The sequence below is a fragment of the Lolium rigidum genome, chromosome 4 (assembly GCF_022539505.1).
Source record: "Lolium rigidum isolate FL_2022 chromosome 4, APGP_CSIRO_Lrig_0.1, whole genome shotgun sequence".
Lineage (NCBI taxonomy): Eukaryota > Viridiplantae > Streptophyta > Magnoliopsida > Poales > Poaceae > Lolium > Lolium rigidum.
This window is the reverse complement of record NC_061511.1, coordinates 89216591-89238439: the sequence shown is the minus strand read 5'-3', so window position 1 is coordinate 89238439 and position 21849 is coordinate 89216591. Positions and strand designations below refer to the sequence as shown.

The following is a 21849-nucleotide window of genomic DNA, read 5'->3' as shown; positions in this document are numbered from 1 at the left end:
TTTTCCTACTCCCTCGTCTCGAAAAGATGTTCCAGGTTTGTCTAAATGAGGGGGAGACTTGTATAGGATCTATCTATTAGGTGAGATCATAAGATCAACTCACATAAAACATATTTTTATCATGCGAAAAAATCTGAAAATAATATACAACATACATATGGATTGTATCTACAACTTCAAAAAAATTCAGCTCAAAATTTGATCTACACTTGAAGAAATAAAAAAGACAAATCTGACTATGAATAGTGTCAGATCTGATTGAATTCTAGTTCACACTATTCACACCTAAATTTGTCTTTTTTGGTTCTCTAAGTATATGTCGAATTTGAAGCTGCAATTTTTTGGTCTTGCATATGTAACATATATGTGCGTTGTCATTTTTTTCATAATATTTTGAACATGTTTTGTGCTTCAAAAAAATTATTCTCATAGATCCTATCTAAAGGGTGATCCTACCTAAGTCTTCCCCGTCTAAATGATCAACTCTCAAAAATAATCATACATGTCAGGAGCCCTGTGTCCATCATGCAGCATCATTTTAAGATGGACAGCCATGATGAGCGGGAGCCACAACTCATATGCATACAACTCTTTCCGTGAAGTCGCCGCCTCCACGGAACAAACCCTAGCCGCCTCCACTTTAGCCTCCTCCATAGATCGGTTCCCCCTCCTCCGGTTGGCTTCACCGGCGTCGGAAGGAGTGGGGAACCGGATCTATGCGTGGAGTTTTTAATAAAAGTAGTTTTTTCAGTAATCTACGTTAGGGTTTTGGTCGTTGTTTTCTTGTTGGTTTCCCCGCAATAGAGATGGTATCGTCTGCAATAAGTGATCTTTGGCCTTTCGTTCGACGACGAGATCTCCTTCCCGACGTCAATAGTGGTGTTGAAAGATTACAATTATCTATGTATGGGTGTTCAGATCTTGCTGGTGATCTTGGATCTTTTTTCATGGTTGCCGCGAGGAGAATTATCCTCGTAGTTTTTATCCCGGTTGCTACGTCCTCGACAAGGCTGATTGGTTTTTATTCCCTGACATACTGGTGTTGGTACTCTTGCCGATGTTGATTGACTACTTTAATGGTTGCGCGCGTGCACGCAACCTTGGCATTGCGGCTCAAATTAAAATTATGGGAGAACCTTCATTGGTATTTACAGGTCTATGGTTTGTTATCTATATTTGGCTGCCTTCAGGAAAGTACAAGATTATGTCTTGGAAGAAGAAAGAGTTTGAAGACCTCGAAGATTTACTAGTTTCTTTTAGACTTTATTTTGTAATCGTTGGAGACAGCTCGTGTATCTCTACAATGTAGTATTTGTTATTATGAATATATGTGGTATTGATTATCAAAAAAAATTAAGAATATCATTAGACAAAAATTATGTTCCAATTTGGAAAAGTCAAAACTCTAAAACTGTGGACGTGATTTCCGATTTGTCTTCACTATATATCGGATTTACTTCGACGAGAGCATCAAAACTACCACTTGCCGGTTTGTTTTGATGGGTTCGTTTGCCCTCAAGTTACCACCCTAGGATTCTATGAAGTCGTTGTATAGGTACTTAAGTTACCACACCATAAATTGTTGTAATGCATTACTCTGAAAGGCCCGATAAAGCCAATGGTGAAAAAGGATTGCGAAACGAGCTAGCGATTTAGCCTACAAAACATTTTATATCCGTCAAATCAACTTCCATTCAATGTTATCATCATGCTTGATATTTCCCATTTGCACTAAGCTGTTTCACTTATCTCTTGGTGTGTGGTAACTTCCCTTGTATGCAATCACTAACTGTTTCCTAGAAGCATGCAAAATGAAAATGGCTCGGATCTGATGGACCAGATTGCGTCGCACTGGAAATTAAGTTAATACGCTAACTAAGGTTTAGGGTTTAGAGTTAAGTTTCCAATCTAATATTAATTGATGTCATACATAAATGTTGTCCATCAAAATTAATCGTCATTTCTTAGTTGAAACAAGGATATGTTAAAATATATATGCCCATGTTCATAATTAACCGGAGTACTTGTTGAAATTGCACAGACATACTAGCAATGATATGTACTAGATGACCCGTTGCGCTATCGCGCAAGTGCAAATGAAAGCGCATTAATATGTCAATGGATGCTGACCTATAGGACGGTAATTTAATAAATAATTTATTTCGGTGCTTTAATCTATATTTTTGGTGATTGTTCATGTCTTGAGTTGCTATATACGCATCAAATATGGTGTTTATTTCTTATCCCTATAAATTTTACAGAATTATACAGGATGTTTCATACCAAAATAGTTGTAAGACGATCTTTCATGTATTGGTCATTCAAAGTTAATTCGGAGAGTAGTCACGGTTCTACTATATTTGCCTTCCATTTTTGCCATGAGATTTTGTTTTCCCATTTCCTGGTATTGTCCATTGATATTAAATATTTCACAATTTCTATAACATGTCAGGCTTTACCGGAACCACATTGGTAAGTAACGTATGCTATAAAACTAAATCATCAATCTATCACGTGGATGTCTGCACATTATGAAGTTTTGTCAGAAATAATCCGAAATAAGCAATGACTAAACCGAAACTCAGCATTGATTCAAGATGAAAAACCGTGCATCTTCCTCAAATCACGCATGTGATAAACAACCATGTCAAGATGTACCTGCCATTTTGATTCAAGATGTACTTGCCATTTTGATTCAAGATGTACATGCTAAGCTAGGTGTACATCCCACTGCCAAAACCAAAATCTCAGCCAAAAATGGGCCCGGAGTCGTTAATTACAACTTCCACACAGGATAAACTCGTGACAAATAACTATTCTGCAAACAACATTTTTACTACTGTGGTAAACCATAGAAAATAATGCCTGAAACATCACGAGATAGTTAAGTTTGTGCTAAATAAGAGAGAACTACAGTTTAGAGAATACCACATGCACAAACATGGAATCCCTTTTCTTCATAGAGCATGGCAAGGACATATACCATCTTGTTTATAGAAGGTCTGCCAGGAAAAATCAACAAGTAAAATCAAAAGGAACAGTACATATGATAAGCTACCAAGCAAGATCATCTATCTTGTCTAACTGAACACCATTCCATCTAGCCTGGGTAGTGCACAAAAATCTGAAACTCGTATATTAGCAGCCTTAGGATAAAATTACAGAGCATATGGCCATATAATTCTGAAACTCATACCAGTTTACATCTTCTCCGAAATTTAACAACCTCACAAGTTCTGATTCCTGAACACTACAACTCGACCGACTACAAAATCCGGTCGAATCCGGTCGATCTCGAGTGGAATCTCAAGCGCACGCCGCCCTGCGCTGGTGACGATATCAGCTTGCCCAAGGCTGAGCTTGCCCAAGGCTGCAGGCAGCGCTGAAGCGGCCCGGCCGCGCGTCTGTCTCGTGTCCAAGGAGTACATCCTGAGTCGCGTCTTCTCATCTATGGAACTAAAAAACGGAAACATCTAACAACCTTAGATGCATGCCACATATCAGCCATTTTATTTTGTGCTCAGGTTCCTTATATGTCAAATACACTGTAATAAATAAATACCGTCAGGTAACTTTTGCTTGAAGAAATATCACTTCATGCACAACTTAGGTATGAACTATAATATATATAACACCGACATATATACATACTTTCGAGACACTCGTCATACGAGTATTTTTCCTTGAGAACACCTAATGTAGCATGAAGACCTGAAACGTAAGTGAGTGAGCACAACAAGCAGGTCTTATTACACACAAAATATGAAAGTTAATAATTCTGCCAGGACATCTTGCCCTTTATAAATTATGCTGCATCTTAAAATTCCGAAGGGTTAATTCATGATCACACACAAATTGTTCACTGAACCTAACATAGAAGAGTAACAACCATGTGTCGGCAGGTTGTTCAATGAACCTAAAATGGAAGAGTAAGAACCCTATGTCAGCTGGATTAAATCTACAGTACATATTGCAGCAAAGTTATGATAATATCTATGACTTTATGCCAAAAGAGGGAGGCTGGGGTCAAGGGGAAAAGTGAGGGCCCAGCTAGGACAAAATGTTAAGTATGACTAAAAGCATAACGAGCATAGTGCAGATTCTTCAAACGGAAATACATTTGTACACCCAAACATGAGTGTGGGTGTACTCTTTGATGTTGGATCGTTGGAGATTCGTGCAAGATGCCATGTGAGAGAAGCCATTTTCATCTATTTCCTCCATTTTCCGGAAAGGTAGTAGGTCCCATGTACGGGGGCAAAAGCCACCCCGCTGCTTGCTTTTCCTCTCTCCCGATAAGGCATATCATTGATAAACACATCTAAGACATGGATGATATTACACATCACAAGTATCCAGTACAAGAATGATTTCCTTCCTTAAATGTCATCGGCTAACAAGGATCCCAAAATAAACACCTGAACTACTTTGATAACTTCCCGTTGCGCCCCGGCGCAAAGGCAAAAGCAAGATAATATGGTAACCATAAGTTTTATCCAGGATTGTACTGTAATCATATATGATTGAGATTTATTGGCTTTAAACGATGAGCCTCATGATAGCTTCCCGGTTTAGCTATGCATAACATACATTCTAACATATATAGGTCTGGTTCATCTAATACTGTCATAAGTGTATCACATAACACATAGCTGGTGAAATTACATTATACGGAATTCCTATGTACATTACAGAACATAGCTGGTGGAATTGCTATTGAAATATCAGCAGCCAACAACACTGCATAAAACGACCAGATGATCGGATCAGGTTGAAGCCCCTATGAATGGGTTGAAGCTCTCAGATGATTCCACAGAAATTTACTGATAATGTGATTCAAGATCAACACATGTATTATGGCATTTCCATCATTGTAATGGCACAATTTCTCCTTCTATGGATCCATCTGCATACACGGTAAAAGGCAGTATTTATTCATCACTTTCAGCAAGGCAGCAAAATTACTCTAAGCGAGAATCGTTATTTCGTGCAGCGAAACGGAACACACATATGCCATAGAAGATAAGGTTTTAACACCGGTAACTAACACTGAATCAATAACCATGCTCATATCGAAAACATTTTTTTCTCAAAAGCAAAAATATACATGAAAAAGAAAGACATTGTGTGCCGACACGTACCAGCACGATGAGCTGGAGGCAAGTGAGAATAAAACTAACCACCTACTTTTACCAAAATCAAGCATTTACCCATTCTCAATAGGAGCACAAACCATAAAAAACCAAAATGTAGTAAGCATGAAAGATGATGGAAGTACAAAGACTTCCTCCTGAGAGCTGATATGAGCTATTATTAATTAGAGTGCAAACATGAAATGTATGCATCTCTAAAACAACAATTTCGAGAACGAACAAAAATGCATAGAAACAGGAGTGGAGAAACCAATAATAATACCTTCATAAGTGGGAGCTCTTCCATTGAACCAAAACCAATAAACCTGAAAAGTAATAAGAAACACAAATGGTAGTTTATTAGAAAATCCAACAATAAAGAACAAAAGGAGCAATTGGAAGGTGAAAGGTAGTTTATTATAAAATCCAATAATAAAGAAGAAAAGGGGCAATTGGAAGGTTTATAATCCCTGCTTCTCTAAACAGAGCACAACTTTCAATTGGTGTTCAATCCTTTTGAAAATTCTATCATTAAAAACTAATAAATTAAAAACCATATAGATCTGTATAAAAAAATAATTTAAGTTGATTTGTCCTTCTATGGTTATTTCCCTTGGTTTAGTCAGAGGCAGGTAATCTATAGATTTGGCAGATTGATACAGAACAAAGAAAACGTATCTACAATACAGTAGTAAAAATAGCTTTAGAGAAACATAACCATATTATGATTTGTGTTCCTTGTCCAAACAACTGTATCCAGCTAACCAATTTTCCAATGCAAGAATAAAATGTATCCAGCTATCTTAATGCATACAAGCGTGAAAATGGCCAAACGAATTCAAGTTGAAAGACCTCCATTATTAGTAACTTCGACTCAAGGTAATTTCCAGCAGGTTCCATATCAGAATCTCAATGGTGCAGCCACGCTGCGCTACCAAGACAACACGAGCTCGTACCTGCTACAGGTCGCTTGGCGGCGGAGGCCACCGTCGTCCATCAGCTGAAGCCACCGGCATCCACCCACTGCCACCGCCGTCATCCACCAGCACGGTGGAAAACAAAAAAGAATTCTCTAATTTTTTTTTCGGTGATAGACACTATTTATAAAGTAAACAACCAATAAACTTGTTCGAAAGATTCCTTTAACCTTTTCATTTTAGTTATGCAATATAAATGGGCATGGAGATATTAACAAGCTGAATCTTGTATACCACACAAATAAGGTAAATTATGAACTGAACTCCAAATACTTCAGGACAATACAATACAAAAATTAGTGAGTTGCACAATACGAGTAGAGTGAATTATAAGAGTGATACATTGCCTTCACCCATGCTCACATCTGTCTCAGCAATGCTACTCATTTTTAGAGAGAGCTGTAAAGCTACTCCTAAGCATCGCACAAACCATTGTTACTCGACGGTGAAAATCTGGGCTCGAGCACACCTATTATTTATCAGACCATATATTCATTTGAGTTAAGTGCAAATGTGCAAATATATAAAAGTTTTCTTAAAGCAAAACGACATTGTTCACACTTCATCTCTCTTATCATCTTTGAGACGGAAAATCTCAGTTAGTTACTATGCAGAGCGAACTGATGAGCAAAAGTTGGCTGGATATGCGGATCAACAATCCTTTTTTTGTAGCACACCCACCTAATCTTGCTTCTTTTGTAAGGACAACAAACTAATTTTAATAGAAGCACCTGAAGCGTCAAAGAGAACTACTAAGGAAGGAATAAACATACGGATAGAAATCTGCAACTAACCGTCCGCAGCCCCTTCCATGTCCGTGGACGTGGGCGCCGGGAATATAGTCGGCGTGGTGTCTGAACTTCAGCTCAGCATTTATATGCTGATCTTCCTCCTAGATGATGCATCTTCTTCCCCACAGTATTCCCGCATCAATGCTGCCAGAACACAAAGCACTGGGTTAAAAAAAATCCAATGGAAGGTGACAAACTGACAACGAGAATTATAATGGAAGAATATGGAAATGCTTTACTTAAATTCCTAACAAAAATGAACTTCCCATAAAACAAGGGTAATTCTACATGCACAAAATTTAACAGGACACTAATGAATGTATATTGGACACTAACGAATTAGAGGGAGGGGACATAACAGAACACAGACCTCTGAATCATCCACGGGACGGTTGGCTGCCGCATAGCAAACTTACAAACATGAAACACGGCTAAACGAGAACGGAGGGGGTCGACTTGTCTAACCCGGTCGTCGCCTGCGGCCGGCGGGCGCGGCGGACAACCCGTAGTTCACCGGCTGGCATCACCGTTCCAATCGAGTGAATCCGATCTAGGAGCACTTCGACGGTCAAGCACGAGGAACAATAGAGGCCGGGACGGACATGGTACGTGCATGGAGCCGGACGCCTCGTGCTCCACCGTGGCGGCCTCGCCGTCGCTCGCAGCCTTCTGCTCGGCCACCTCCTTCGGGCCGCGCTGGCGACGCATCGCAAGGCCCCGAGCCTCCCTCTCCGGCACCTCCTCCAGCGCCTCCTTGGCAGCGGCGGCGCGCCCCGTTGCTTGCTCCTGCTATGCACTACAAAAACTATCGAATTAAAATTAGAAATCTAAACATGTGCACTGGCTTTATCTTGTAAAATAGACCATCAAGCTAATACCCTACTTGGCTGTACAGTAAGCAACTCCCACCTAATTTGAGGGCTGCTACCCAACTGCTTCGGACCCGCTACACGAACTGCAGAAAACCCAAGAACAAGTCTCAAATTCGTTGCTCACCTGCAGATAGGTTGGAGACGGTGAGGTTGCTGGCACGGACACTTCAAACCCCCTCCTCGCTCAGGCGCGCGCTCCCTGCCGCCGCCGCCATCGCTCGGGAGCACCTGTTGTTGATGTAGGATTGTTTGGTTATGTTGTTGATGTAGGATTGTTTGGTTCCATCGTCGTCTCCAGCTCCCTTCCTCCTTGTGCCATATACAAAGCAGCCAAACGACCTCTCTGGCTACCACTGGAAGTCATGGCTACCTCCAACCATTAGAGCCCAACATCCCCTGCTTGATATCCTCCTTCTCTTCTTCCTCAGACCTGAACACATGGTGTTAAGAAATGACATCAATTATAGCAATTAAAAATCAGAGTGTTGGAGGGAGAGAGAGAAGATGAGGAGGGGGCTGAGGTTTGGGAAAAGATTACGTTGCAGAAACGGCCGTCGAGCAGCACGCTGGACACCGATGGCCACGCCCCGAGCGGGCCGACCGGCTCCTCAATTTCCGAGACGGCGCCCGAACCGCGTGGACGGGCTGCGCAAGGGAGGAGTGGCGGCGGAGGCTGGCGAGGGCGGAGTAGTCGTCGCTCCAACCCCTTGAGGCTCTCCCCTTCGCTGCACCAAGCTCCATCCTCTTCCTCACTTGCGGTGGCCGGCACAGCTCCGCCTCCCGGCGGCCACCCCTCCCGCCCCTTTGCGCCCTCCTCCTACCGCATCCCCTCCAACCAAGTCGTCATCGCCGCCACCACCCACAGGGAAATGAGTAAGTAGAAGCTGTCACAAGCAAGTATCAGACAAATCTCTAGCTACTGACGGTGACCAGCTGTGTAGAACAATAGACACACCTTGATAGTAAAACAGAGTAATACATGCAATGCTATAATGAGAAGAACATATATGACCGGAGCAAACATGAATAATACAAATTTAAAATGAAACTACTCATTGCCATAATATACTTGTCTGTAATGCTATAAACCGTGAGAACAAAACTGGGGACTCTATATAAGAGAGAACCAAACTTATGCATGCAGCATGTGGAATCCAGTACATCCAGATTTCATGGATATGGATTTCATGGATGTGCAAGCACCAAGGAGTAAAATTGCATATATGCAAGATTTACTATTCGTAAAGAACTAAATATATAAACCATGATGTCCATAATATGTGTTTCCTTTAGGTAGCATAAATGCACAAAAATACAACTAACTGCAAAAGAAAGTTCATCTTCGGAGACAAATAATTAAAAATAACAGAAAACAAAGTTGTGACCTACCTACACACATCTTAAAAAGGCATATCCATCTATCAAGGTCCCCGGCTCACAGAATTACTCTGAGCTTGCTTACCAGTGTGATATGGCTAGGTGCAAAATAAGAATATTCATCTACTCAGGTCTCACTTTTGGCCCCATGAAGGTCAACCGAGCTTGCTTATTAGGTAGGTGCGAAATAGGAATATTTCTTGCGGAAAGGGTCATAATATAAATTTGAAATCCTTTTTGTAAACATGCCTCATAAAAGTCAAGTTTCAGTATATCTTTAGCAGTTAGCACATATCGACTTGTGTCACAACTCTACGGCGACGCAAACCTCAGTCGACAAAAGCTCTTTCCAGGTGGAATTTCAATTGCTCACACGCATGCCCACACTGTGCTTGCAAATATTCACCTTTTGAAAATAAAATATTCAAATCGCAAGAAGTTGCTACATGTGATGAAATGGATTGATTATTATAGTTCATCATCAAACCGTCAAATGCTTGGTCAGTAGCACATATTGCATACTATAGATTCTAGGGAGCAAATTGTGCCAATATACATGAGAAGAAAGGGGATAAATAGAGATGGGGAGAATGGGTATACCTGCAACAACGATGGACTCCACGAACACTAATGCTGGGGTGTAAGAAACTCCTGGACATCCAAAGCCCGGCTGCAAAATAGAATTAAATTAGTGAGGAAGGAATAAGATGGACATATGTACTCTAAAATGGGAAATATTCGAAAAAATATTATCTAAATTCAGTTTTCAGCTTCCTTTTCACGAGGCCATCATAGGCTGGCAATGTGGCATCCCGCTTCATCCCGCAAAAACGATATTAAAGCAAAAGTATAGAAATGGATCGCATGCGCCTAGTTTTTAAAGCAAACGAAATTTCAGCTTCCTTTTCACACGCCCGAGTTTTTTACCTCGTAGACATCCGGCTGCTACCCCCACAGATCGCTATATATCTTCCAAGCATCGAGGACATGACTAATATCACCAACACATAGAAGAAACTTGGCCACTATCCTGCACCAACCCAAACAAAGAAGCACCATCAGTAAACCAAGGAAGAACGCACAACATCCTCCTTGTCACAGTGATTTGAGTTACTGCACATCAGATCTTCATTTCAAATATGCTTTAAGAGGGAAAATATAAGGACAATCCATGTAAAGAGAACTTTATCTAGAGTGGCTTTAAATTTAAGTAACACAATTAATGGAGATATGTGTTTCAAGCCGAATGTTCACATGAGAAAATATTTTATAAACAACAAATAACAAAACCAAGCAAATATTTATATACCTAGAACAATCAGCGAGGGCATCTATCCGGATATGCATGGCCACGAGTATTATCCGCGAAAGTTTTGGGCAATCTTACAACAAAATTTCACCTACGAGTTCACGGATCAAGCATACTCGAATAAAAGTACCCGATTATTTCATTGCCATGCGAGATATTATAAAGGGTCTTGTACTTCTGTTACGAAAAAAGAAATCAAACAATATTGCAAGCAACTTACAAGTAATGCAGCGACAATAATCTAAGATTGATGTATCATGTCATTTAAGAAAAGTAGCACGAGTAATTCACCAATCATGTTTACCTCATATTATTACAGTAGATCTTCAGTATCTCTGTCTATTCTCTGTGCCATTAATCGCGAATGTTTCGGTATCTCCAAGAATATTTAATTCTGAATCTAAGTAACTCCAACCCGAGAAGGACACATGATTGTCCTGCAAAAGGTTTCAATCATGAGCTTAAAATCAACTGCACTTATCGCCTTAAACTGTAGCTCAATGTTCGGAAGATATCAGTTAGAAGAAAGAAGCACTTGGAGAAACTTCCTTACCTTAACATGGATTAAATAACGACAATCTAAAAGTGTAGCTCAACCAAGTAATATATAAATCGACTATATGATACAATTAGCCAGAAGCTGCATTGATTCAAAGCACAATAAACTGGTAATCTTTGGATACATTACTTTGCTGATGAGCCGTAACTTCTTGATATATGACTTACGGTGAAGTAAAATTGTAAAAAACATGTAAGTCGCTAAAAAGACAGCAAATTCAAAATGATTCAGTTCACTCTTCACCTTAGTATATTCTCAGTTAAACAAATACTGAAGTTGCAATTGAAAGGAAAAACGAGAGAATATGGGAATGGCATCACCCATGTAGGGAGGCCCCTGGTTTACATAAAAGCATGTGTAGCGCGTATATATGGCTGATTACTCTGTATTCATTTTGCACATGTCATTGGTACTCCCTACATGTGTGATACCATTACAGCATTAGGCAAAGGTGTCTTTAGTATTTGTTAAACGGAGAATATGTAAGTGCATGAATATATGAGTTCACATGATTTTTCTAAAAGACCATGATTTCTCAGCAGCGGGGACAAGGCACTGACAGGGAAGGTGTGCGGTTGGGGTCGACGCCCTTCGCCGGTAGCAGCAGCGACAGGGACGAGGGGTGGTAGAGATCGATGCGACATGAGGCGATTTTGCCCGTGCTCGCATCTGCTAAAATGGAGAAACCAAATACGTGATAGGGAAATAAAATCTGAGAGAAAGAGAGGAAGACGACGATGACCTCGCCGCCCGTGCCGACGGCCTCCTCCGGGACGTGCACCTGCAGATCAATGACCACATGCCCTCTAGATGAGCCCGTCGAGCACCTTGAACCTCCACCGACGCGTCTGCCTCGACCTCAACCGCATCCTGCTGCTTCACGACGAGTTTCCCGTGGACCTCGTCCGCCGCGCGATTGGGGAGGAGGAGAGGATGCGGAGATTTGGCAGGAGGAGAGGATGTCGGCCGTCCGGCGAGCTCCAGCACTGCCCTCAGGAGCGGACGAATTGGGGGAGGAGGAGAGGAGGCGGCGGCTGAGTACGCGGATTGGGGGACGAGAGGTGGTGTGGAACCAATCGTGGTAGTCTAGGTTTTCACTGTATTGGAAAAAACGAGCAACGCGAATCATTTGCCCTCTTCTCTTAGCCACGGGACCACATTCACAAGAGGGCCCAACCGTCATAGACTCATCCAGAGAAGCAACTGGTGAGAAAAATTTCACCACATCGGACGGCTGAGGAAGAAAGTGGGAGGTGGGTTTCACAAACGTGCGACCAGGATTGATGTGCCCCTCTCAGATGGCTTGCATGGCCGGGTAGTATTTGAACATTTATAGGAGAAATGTCCCACTAAGACAGATTATCATTTCAATGCTAGTCGATGTATTGATCTGAACTCTCAGTGAATATATATAATGTTCGTTAGACATTGTTTTGGTGCCTATTTATGAAGACATATGTGCAACTAAATTTGCTTGTCTATATAATTGTCCGGACACCCCCAATGAAGTTTGGCCCCTGAAATAACATGTGTTCTACTGCTCAAAGGTGAAACCTCACTTGGGAGGATAAACTTCTATATATATGCAAAATCAATCTTTGTATAAGAGTTGTATTTTCCTGCTGGGCCGCACAAAAAAGTATTCCCCCCGTTTCATAATTTTATCGTGATTTTGTTTCAGATTTAAACTAAAATGCCGACAAAAATTATGAAACGGGGGGAGTATAATTGCTTGATATAACTGGGTTGATGCCTTGAAGGTATGAACTATCAAGTTATTTGTAACTAAACACATTTTCTTTACGTAATAGTTTATAGGATATAGAACTGAGAGGCCATTCCTCATTGGACCGGCAAATTGGTAGCCAACACTCATATATCCATCTGATGGAGATCTCATCATCCATTTATATTTGCACGAATCTCAATGTTTAGATCGGATGGTTTTTAACATAAACATAGAAAATAATTGTTTCTCAGTTATCTCATAAACAGGCACTACGGGAAAATCAGGCGCTGCCGTGCAGCCTATCATTGCCGCGAGGCACCGCACGGCAAAGAATTCTTTGCCGTGCGCCGCAAGAGGCACGCACGGCAAAGACTATGCGCACGGCAAAGTTACAGGGTGGCGCACGGCAAAGTTACAGAGCACGGCAAACTCACCAGAGCCGCACGGCGCGTCCCCTCGCACGGCAAAGTCTCTCAAACGCGCACGGCAAAGAAGCCAGGACGGCAAAGCCAATAAACGCCGCACGGCAAAGGCTTGAGGTAGAGACCCGGCCACGGGCTTCGGATCTAGCTGTCGAGCGGTTACGGGTATGTTCTTCCTCCGGCCTCTACCTTTCATTTACATGCTTACCATTGAAATGTTAATGACATCACGGCAACACATCGTAGGCGGAGATGGCAGCAAAGGAGCAGGCGGCCCAGGAGCAAAGGGCGCAGATGGAGCAGCGGATTCTGGAGTACCAGCAGCACCAGACACAGATGATGCAGCAGATGCAACAGCAGCAGCAGATGATGCAGCAGCAGCAGGCACAGATGAGCTGGCTGATGAGCCAGACGGTTCTGTCTTCTCCACCGGGGAGTCTTCCTCCTCCTCCACCTTACTCCATGCCGTGGATGCCGCCACCGCCCACTCAGAGCCCGGGGAAACCTATCACCGTGAACAACATGAACATCATCCGGAGCATGAACCGCGGTGAGTCCTCCTACACTTGTGCCCAACCCGCTACTTGTGCTTGTTCAAGTGATCAATATGCAAATGACAAATGCTAATTCCATTAACCTTGTGGATTATGTGTCACAAGGCAATGATGATGAGGTGGGCGCAAGCAATGGAGGAGGACAAGGTTGATGGCATGGTCTTCGTGCACTTGTCGGAGTTGTAATGGATTGTTCGCACTTGTTATGGATTGTAATAATGGACATTGCTATATGGATGGACTCTATGTAACGGATTGTATGCATGAACTATGTGTGCTCGACGTATTTGTGGTGTTGTTGATATGTTTGGTGATCATATGTTGATATATATGCTATATTTGTGAAATGCAATATTTGAACTGCAGAGATAAATGAAAAACAGCAAAAAAATGAAAAAATCAGGCCCCTTTGCCGTGTGTGTGCACACGGCAAAGGACTTTTGGTCACTTTGCCGTGTGCACACGCACGGCAAAGGGGCCACGTGGCGCTCACCTGTGCGCCTGAGAGCTCCTGAAGGGTCTGCTGGCAAGGCCTTTGCCGTGCGGGCTAGTAGGTGGGCGCACGGCAAAGCCAGCTTCATGGCATACTCTGGCCGCACGGCAACGACAACACGCACGGCAACGAGGTCGCCGCACGGCAACGCGGAGTCGCACGGCAAAGTCCAATACACACGGCATAGTGGGCTCGCACGTCAAAGAGTATGGCGCACGGCAGACCAGCGCGTGCACGGCAAAGGGCTTTGCCGTGTAAATCTTCGGTGCGCACGTCAAAGAATCCTTTGCCGTCGGTATCTTTGCCGGCCAGTCGTTACCGTGCGGCTACGCACGGCAAAGGCTTTGCCGTGCAAATAGGCTCCTTTGCCGTGCGATTCGTCGCACGGCAACATAGATTTTTCCCGTAGTGAGGAAAACATTTTGACTTTAAAATCACCTAGAAAGAAACTTTGAAAACTAATACAACAACAATCCCAACTATGTGTTTTTTTAGAAACGGAAAATATAACATGTAGATGCATAAGTCTCGGAAAAAATCATCCACCATCAACATGTCCACTTACAGGTGACCCATCTCCGCTCGCGTGTGCCCCCCCCCGGGTGCCACCGAGGGAGATCCAATCGCGCCGCCCCTGCAAACCATTCACCTGCGCCTCTCGTCGCTGCTGCCGCCGGCCCTCGCCATGGCGGCGGGTCCGACTGACGAAGGAGTCCTGGGCGTGGTGGTTTGCCGGAGATAGCCGCCGGCACTGCAGGGACGGAGACGGCCGGCGAGTCGACGAGCAGCGGCTAGGGCGGAACCCCTGGCTGGGGTGGTGGCGGAGGTCCCCTTGGTGGCGCTTGACCGGCGAAGAGGGCCGGGTTGTGGGTCGGCTCGGGACGAACCCTAGATCTTGATCTGGGTGCTTCTTTATGCCGTATCTCCATCTCCTTGTTGTGTCACGGCCGGTTCTAGTGGTGGATTGATCCTCCGCTTCCGTCTCCTTGCGCGCCGCTGGCCGTCGGTTGGGCTCAGGGAGGCAAACTAGCAGGTTGCCGGCGGGTGGCATGGGGGCTGCCGGCTCGGCTTGAATAAAGGTGGAGGTCTTTGGATTCCTCTCTCATTGTGATGAAGAACTGCTTGTCGCCTGTAGTCATTGATCTTGGATGGAAAGTCTAGTTCCGGAAGGCTCCGCCGGCGAATTCCAAATGGACGACTTGCCTGGAATTTGCTGAAGCGGATGGTGTTTCGGTCGCGCGTAACCGTGTTTTTCTAACCGACTGGTTTCAGAGGGGCGTTCCGAAGCTCTGCGATCTTTTGCCATCATGGGAGATGTCTTGGTTCAACGCTGAAGTCAGAATGGTATGAAAGCCAAGATTAGAGGACTAGAAATGGAGGTTTGAGTCCTAGTGGTGTACAGATTCTGGCTTGGTGACTCGTGACTTAGAGCGGCGGAATTTGCAAGTGGGGGAGACAACACAGGAGGAATCCAGTGTCTAAACTTGCAGGATGAAAACCCAAGATCTGGTTTTAATTGGTTGTGTCTAGCAATGACCTTGTTGACGGTATTATTTTGTGAGTGCGGACTTTCTCTAGGGTGAAAACCTATGGTCATTGATTAAGGCGATGATGGCGCTTGTGCACTATTTCCTCCTTAGAAGCATCGCTTTGGGAGTTGATGGATTCCTAAATAACCAATTTAGTAATTTCAGCCATTTCAATGGTACCCAGTATATGTGGGATTCTAGCACAACATAAGAACCGGTGTTTCGTCAACTACAAAAGGGTAGCGCAAATGATAAACAGAGGCCCGATAAAAAACACTTGAGAAAGCCGCAAGCTAAAAAAAATTCTAGAGCATGTTTTGGTTGTTTTGCGCGCCGGTTGCTGAACTGCTTCATCGGACACCCAAAAAAATCACGCGGATAGCAACGCTTTTGCGGCGCTATAAAATGCAGCGCTTTGGCGCCTCCACGAACATCAAACAACCGCAGATATAGAACAATGAAGATCAAACACAACCAAAAAATCCAACAATAAATAGTTTAGTTTATTATTACAACATAAGCAAATAGTTCATTGTCAATAGTGCATGACAATACAACAAATAGATCAGCAACAATACAACACATAGTTTTTCAACAATACAACAAACATACATGTAAGATAAAACTATTGTTGGTCATTCCATGTCCATCAATCCTCGATGAGATCTTCTTGAAGTTGATCATGCACATTGTCGTCTCGAATAGCTTTGTACAAGGCAATGAAGCGGATCACCCTCTCTTCCCTCATATGCACTTGTACATGGCATCCCATCAACGCATAGTGTAAGTAGTCATTGTCTTGTCCACGCTCGCTCTCATTCATCACGTTATGCATGATGACACAAGTGTTCATGATGTATCAAAGGATCTCTCTTGATCCTAAAATCTAGCCAGTCCTCTCACAATAGCAAATTAGGCTTGCAAAATTTCAAATATTCTCTTCACGTCTTTGCTAGCCACCGCTTGTGCACTATGGAACTGAAGTTTTTTTTACCGGATAGTTTGTGAATAGGCTTCACAAATGTTTGCCTCCTTGGATAGATGTCGTTGGCTAGGAACTAGCAGGAGTTGTATGTCCATCCGTTTGCTACAAACTCCACCGGTGGAGTTTCACCTAATGCAATTTTGTTCATCAGTGGTGAACGTTGGAGAACATTGATGCCATTGCATGAATCGAGCATTCCGAGAAAGCATGTCAAATCCAAGTCTCATAGTCAGCCACAGCTTCAATGATTATAGTGGAATGCTTTTTGTGGCCTTCGAACTGTTCATGCCATGTTGAAGGACAATTCCTCCAACTCCAATGCATGCAATCGTTTGAACCAAGTATACTTGGAAACCCCCGATTTTTGTTGAACTCCAAAAGCCTAGTAGTGTCTTAAGTATTGGGATCTCTCAAGCATACCCCACTAAATACTTTCATAATTCCTATGGCAAAACACTTGACACACTTGATAGCTTGACTCTCACCCATTGCCAAGTGGTCATCAACTAGATCCTTTGGAATCCCATATGCCAACATACGCAAAGCGACGGTGAACTTTTGGTAAGTGCTATGCTCAAGTTTTCCGCCGGCATTTCCCCTTTGCTCGAAAAATTTGTCATACTTCTTCATCTCCTCCGCGATATGCTTGAACAAATTAATGCTCATCCGAAAACGGCGACAAAATGCCAGCACGGAGGATTCAGCTTGGCGGTTGGCTTTCGGGCTCATCATTTAACGCACGCTCGTTTTAAGCACGCTTGCTGGAGCATCGATTTCCACCTCCCGTGTCCAAAATAAAATCATTTTTAAAGTGCGGGGGCTTTTTTGCGTCTGTTGGAGATGCTCATGTATGGTATAGGATGTGGTATAGCAAATAGCATGCGAATATGTATTATCCAAAATTTAATTAGCATAATCCTAACGTATTTAACTGGATAATCTGATTTTTGAGTCAAAAGCCAATACTAATCTTGCAACGTTAGTAGCTATTGAGTTATTAAATTTATTTAGCGAGCATATTTAGCTCTAAATTTCTATCAATACTCAAGTTTTAGCGCATTGTGTCTCTTTTTTCTTAACTACACAAGACTGAAATTTTAAATATGTCTCAAGATTTGCAAGAACTATAAACCGATGAGAGCATTTATCCGACTATTTTTATTTCATGTCCGAGTTCGCCCTATTTTCGATTCAAATCTGCAGTGTAGTATATCCGTATTCGGATCCGAAACCGATCAATATTCGCTCCGACGAGAATCCGAGAAAAATATATGGTAAATAATATGATATGAGTAAAATCCGATCCGATTTGATCAATTACGTCCCTGTTTCCGTTCTGTATTGGCCAATCGGCAGCTGGGCTAGGGTTGAAATTAGTACCACCATCACCATGTGTCCATGTCCACCCTTGTGCAGCTGGTGAAAAACTTGAAACGTGTGGTTGTTGCATCCTCGAGAGATAAAAGCATATCCTTGAATTAGCTGCTCCTAAAAATAACACATGTGCACGTGTGCAGTTTCCCCACGTGTCGTTTCGTCAGCTGGTTTCTTCGATCACTCGTCTCTCCGGTGTAGACGCTGATGCAGTGGCAGGCTTGCAGTGTCATGTCCGTCGTCCTCCCTCTCCCTCTCCCCCGGCCATCTGCCCCCAGCTGCCTATATAAGTAGGTACATGCAAGTTGCCACTGATCATCACCTTTGCCCTCCTCCCCATCGTTTCTTTTCCCTCCCTTGGTGAAAGGAGAGGGAGGGGAGGAGGGAGGACGAGATCGTATACGCGCGCGAAGGCCGAGAAGTTCCATGGCGGCGGCGGCGGCGGCGGCGGCGGCGGCGGATGCGAACGCCGTGAAGCCGATGAAGGCGACGTCGGACGGCATATTCCAGGGGGAGAACCCTCTAAACTCGGCCCTGCCGCTGGCAATCCTGCAGATATGCGTCGTCGTCGTGCTCACCCGCGGGCTCGCCTTCCTCCTCCGGCCGCTCCGGCAGCCGCGCGTCATCGCCGAGATCATCGTGAGTTCACTCAATTGCTGCTAGTGCTATGTATCCATGATCTTTCTGAAACGCACATCATCAGGGTGTTGATCAGGGTGCTTGCGTTTCGTTCATCAGGGTGGCATCCTGCTCGGCCCGTCGGCGCTTGGCCGCAGCAGCGCCTTCCTCAACACGGTGTTCCCCAAGGAGAGCCTGACGGTGCTGGACACCCTCGCCAACATCGGCCTCCTCTTCTTCCTCTTCCTCGTCGGCCTCGAGCTCGACCTCCGAGCCATCCGCCGCACCGGCGCCACCGCCCTCGTCATCGCCGTTGCCGGCATCGCCCTGCCGTTCATCCTCGGCATCGGCACCTCCTTCGTCCTCGAGCATACCGTCAACCGCGGCGTATCCACGGGGCCATTCCTCGTGTTCATGGGCGTCTCGCTCTCGATCACCGCGTTTCCCGTGCTGGCGCGCATCCTCGCGGAGCTCAAGCTCCTCACCACCGACCTTGGCCGCATGGCCATGTCCGCCGCGGCTGTGAACGATGTCGTCGCGTGGATTCTTCTTGCGCTCGCCATCGCGCTTTCGGGAAGCGGTTCTCCGCTGGTCTCGGTCTGGGTACTGCTCTCGGGCGCCGGCTTCGTCGTGGCGTCCTTCTTCTTGCTCCGGCCGATTCTCGCTTGGATGGCGCGGCGGTCCCCCGAGGGCGAGCCAGTGAAGGAGATTTACATCTGCGCGACGCTGTCCATCGTGCTCGCCGCTGGATTCGTCACCGACACCATCGGCATCCACGCGCTGTTCGGCGCCTTCATCGTCGGAATCATCGTGCCCAAGGACGGGCCCTTCGCCGGCGTTCTCCTGGAGAAGGTTGAGGACCTCATCTCCGGCCTCTTCCTGCCGCTCTACTTCGTGTCCAGCGGCCTAAAGACCAACGTCATGGCCATCCAAGGCCGCGACTCGTGGGCGCTTCTCGTGCTCGTGGTTGCCACGGCGTGCATCGGAAAGATAGGCGGCACGGTGCTGGCGTCGCTCGTCGTGCGCGTGCCGTTGCGAGAGGCGGTGACGCTGGGGGTGTTGATGAACACCAAGGGGCTCGTGGAGCTCATCGTGCTCAACATCGGCAAGGACCGTCACGTCCTCAACGACGAGACGTTCGCCATCCTTGTCCTCATGGCGCTCATCAACACCTTCATCACCACGCCGGTGGTCATGGCCATCTACAAGCCTGCGCGGCGCGGGGCGCCGTACAAGAATCGCACCGTACTGCGCGCGAACCCTGACGACGAGCTGCGCATGCTGGCGTGCTTCCACAGCACGCGCAACATCCCCACCATGATCAACCTCATGGAGTCTTCGCGGGGCACGCGTCGGCGCGGGATCACCGTCTACGCCATGCACCTCGTGGAGCTCTCGGAGCGGTCCTCCGCCATCTCCATGGTCCACAAGGCGCGGCGCAACGGCATGCCGTTCTGGAACAAGCGGCGGAACGGCGACGGCGACGGAGACCAGCTGGTGGTGGCCTTCGAGACGTACCAGCAGCTGAGCCACGTGTCCATCCGCGCCATGACGGCCATCTCGGACCTGCACACGATCCACGAGGACGTGGTGACCAGCGCGCACCAGAAGCGCGCCGCGCTCATCGTGCTCCCCTTCCACAAGCTCCACCAGATGGACGGCCACATGGAGTCCCTCGGGGAAGAGTACCAGCACATCAACCAGCGGGTCCTCCACCACGCGCCGTGCTCCGTCGCGATCCTCGTCGACCGCGGGCTTGGCGGCGCCGCGCAGGTCCCCGCCAGCGACGTCTCCTACAACATCGCCGTTCTCTTCTTCGGCGGGCGGGACGACCGCGAGGCCCTGGCCTACGGCATGCGCATGGTGGAGCACCCAGGCATCGAGCTCCATGTGCTGCGCTTCCTGCCACAGTCCGGCGCCAGCGGCGCCGACGATGATGAGGCGTTCCTGGCGGACTTCCGCGGCAACGTGGTGACCAGAAACGAGTCTGCGCGGTACGAGGAGAAGACGTACAGCGAAAAGGCGGACGTGGTTGGGGCGATCAAGGCTGCGGGACGGTGCAACCTCTTCCTGGTAGGGCAAGGGGCGCCTTGTGTGCCGCTCGCCGACAGGAGCACGGACTGCCCGGAGCTCGGGCCGGTGGGGAGCTACCTGGCTCTGCCGGAGTTCTCAACGGTGGCGTCGGTGCTGGTGATGAAGCAGTACGACCCGGCGGCAAAGCACTACGACCTCGTCGAGGAGGTGGCTGACATGGCGGTGGATGTGGACACTCCCGTCGTTCGAAAGGTCAATCGTGGCGAGTGATGTGTTTATATGCCCTGGACATGCTAATACATAACAGTATAGTGAAAAGTACGGATGCATCGTGTAGAGTCTCATAGTCGTGAGAATGTAGAACAGTTAGTTCGGCTAACATTACGACTGTCTATCCATTTGGGGGCACACGTACATCGGACTGAACGGCGACCTTGCATGATGAGGGAAGAACGTGCGGCAAAGGTCCAAACACGGTACCATCGCTCAAAACACACGGCAAAAAATGAGAAATGCATCTCCTGATTTAAGAATGCCCCCCTGCACTATGCTCACATTTAGTTTGTTGGAGATTCGTGCTAGTAACGTTACAAAAATATTCTCCCACCTCTAATCTTAAGTTCATTTCTATTTCGCAGAACACCCCCTACGTTTTTCACCTCTCCACTCCCGAGTCCGGACAGCCACCTCTCACCTCTCCACTGCGCCGCCCGAGTCTTTCTCTTATTTAATTAACAAAACTACAATTACCTTTGGTATCAACCAAAATAATTTTTCAGTTCTTATTCAAGAATTTTTCATGCTATTTTTTCTTTCATGATGTAAGAATGCCCCTCCTCCTCCCCTCGTCGCCGCTGGAAGTCATCGCCTTTGACGCTAGCAGCGGAGCTTTTCTCTCCGGGTGGCGACCCCGCTCTCTCTACGGCAGCAGTGACGAAATCGCATGGCAGAGCCGTGGTGTCATGGCCTTCAGCGATGATCCCGGCGTGGCAACGGGGAGGTGGAGCTCCCTCCTGGTGGTTGCTCCCCCAAGGACATAGCCGTTAGATCCTGGTCCGCCCCTAGGTAGGCATGTGGGCCTGGTTTCGGGGCTG

The 21849-nt window shown here is 45.9% G+C and overlaps 1 protein-coding gene across 1 annotated transcript; it reads left to right on the top strand.

Annotated features, from left to right (window-relative positions):
• Positions 1 to 18529: 18529 nt before the first annotated feature.
• LOC124647352 (cation/H(+) antiporter 19-like) lies at positions 18530 to 21025 on the top strand. The gene is made up of 2 exons (XM_047187314.1): positions 18530 to 18742; positions 18842 to 21025. Exons 1-2 carry the CDS (start codon positions 18530 to 18532, stop codon positions 21023 to 21025), a joined length of 2397 nt encoding a protein of 798 aa, XP_047043270.1.
• The last annotated feature ends 824 nt before the right edge of the window (positions 21026 to 21849 follow it).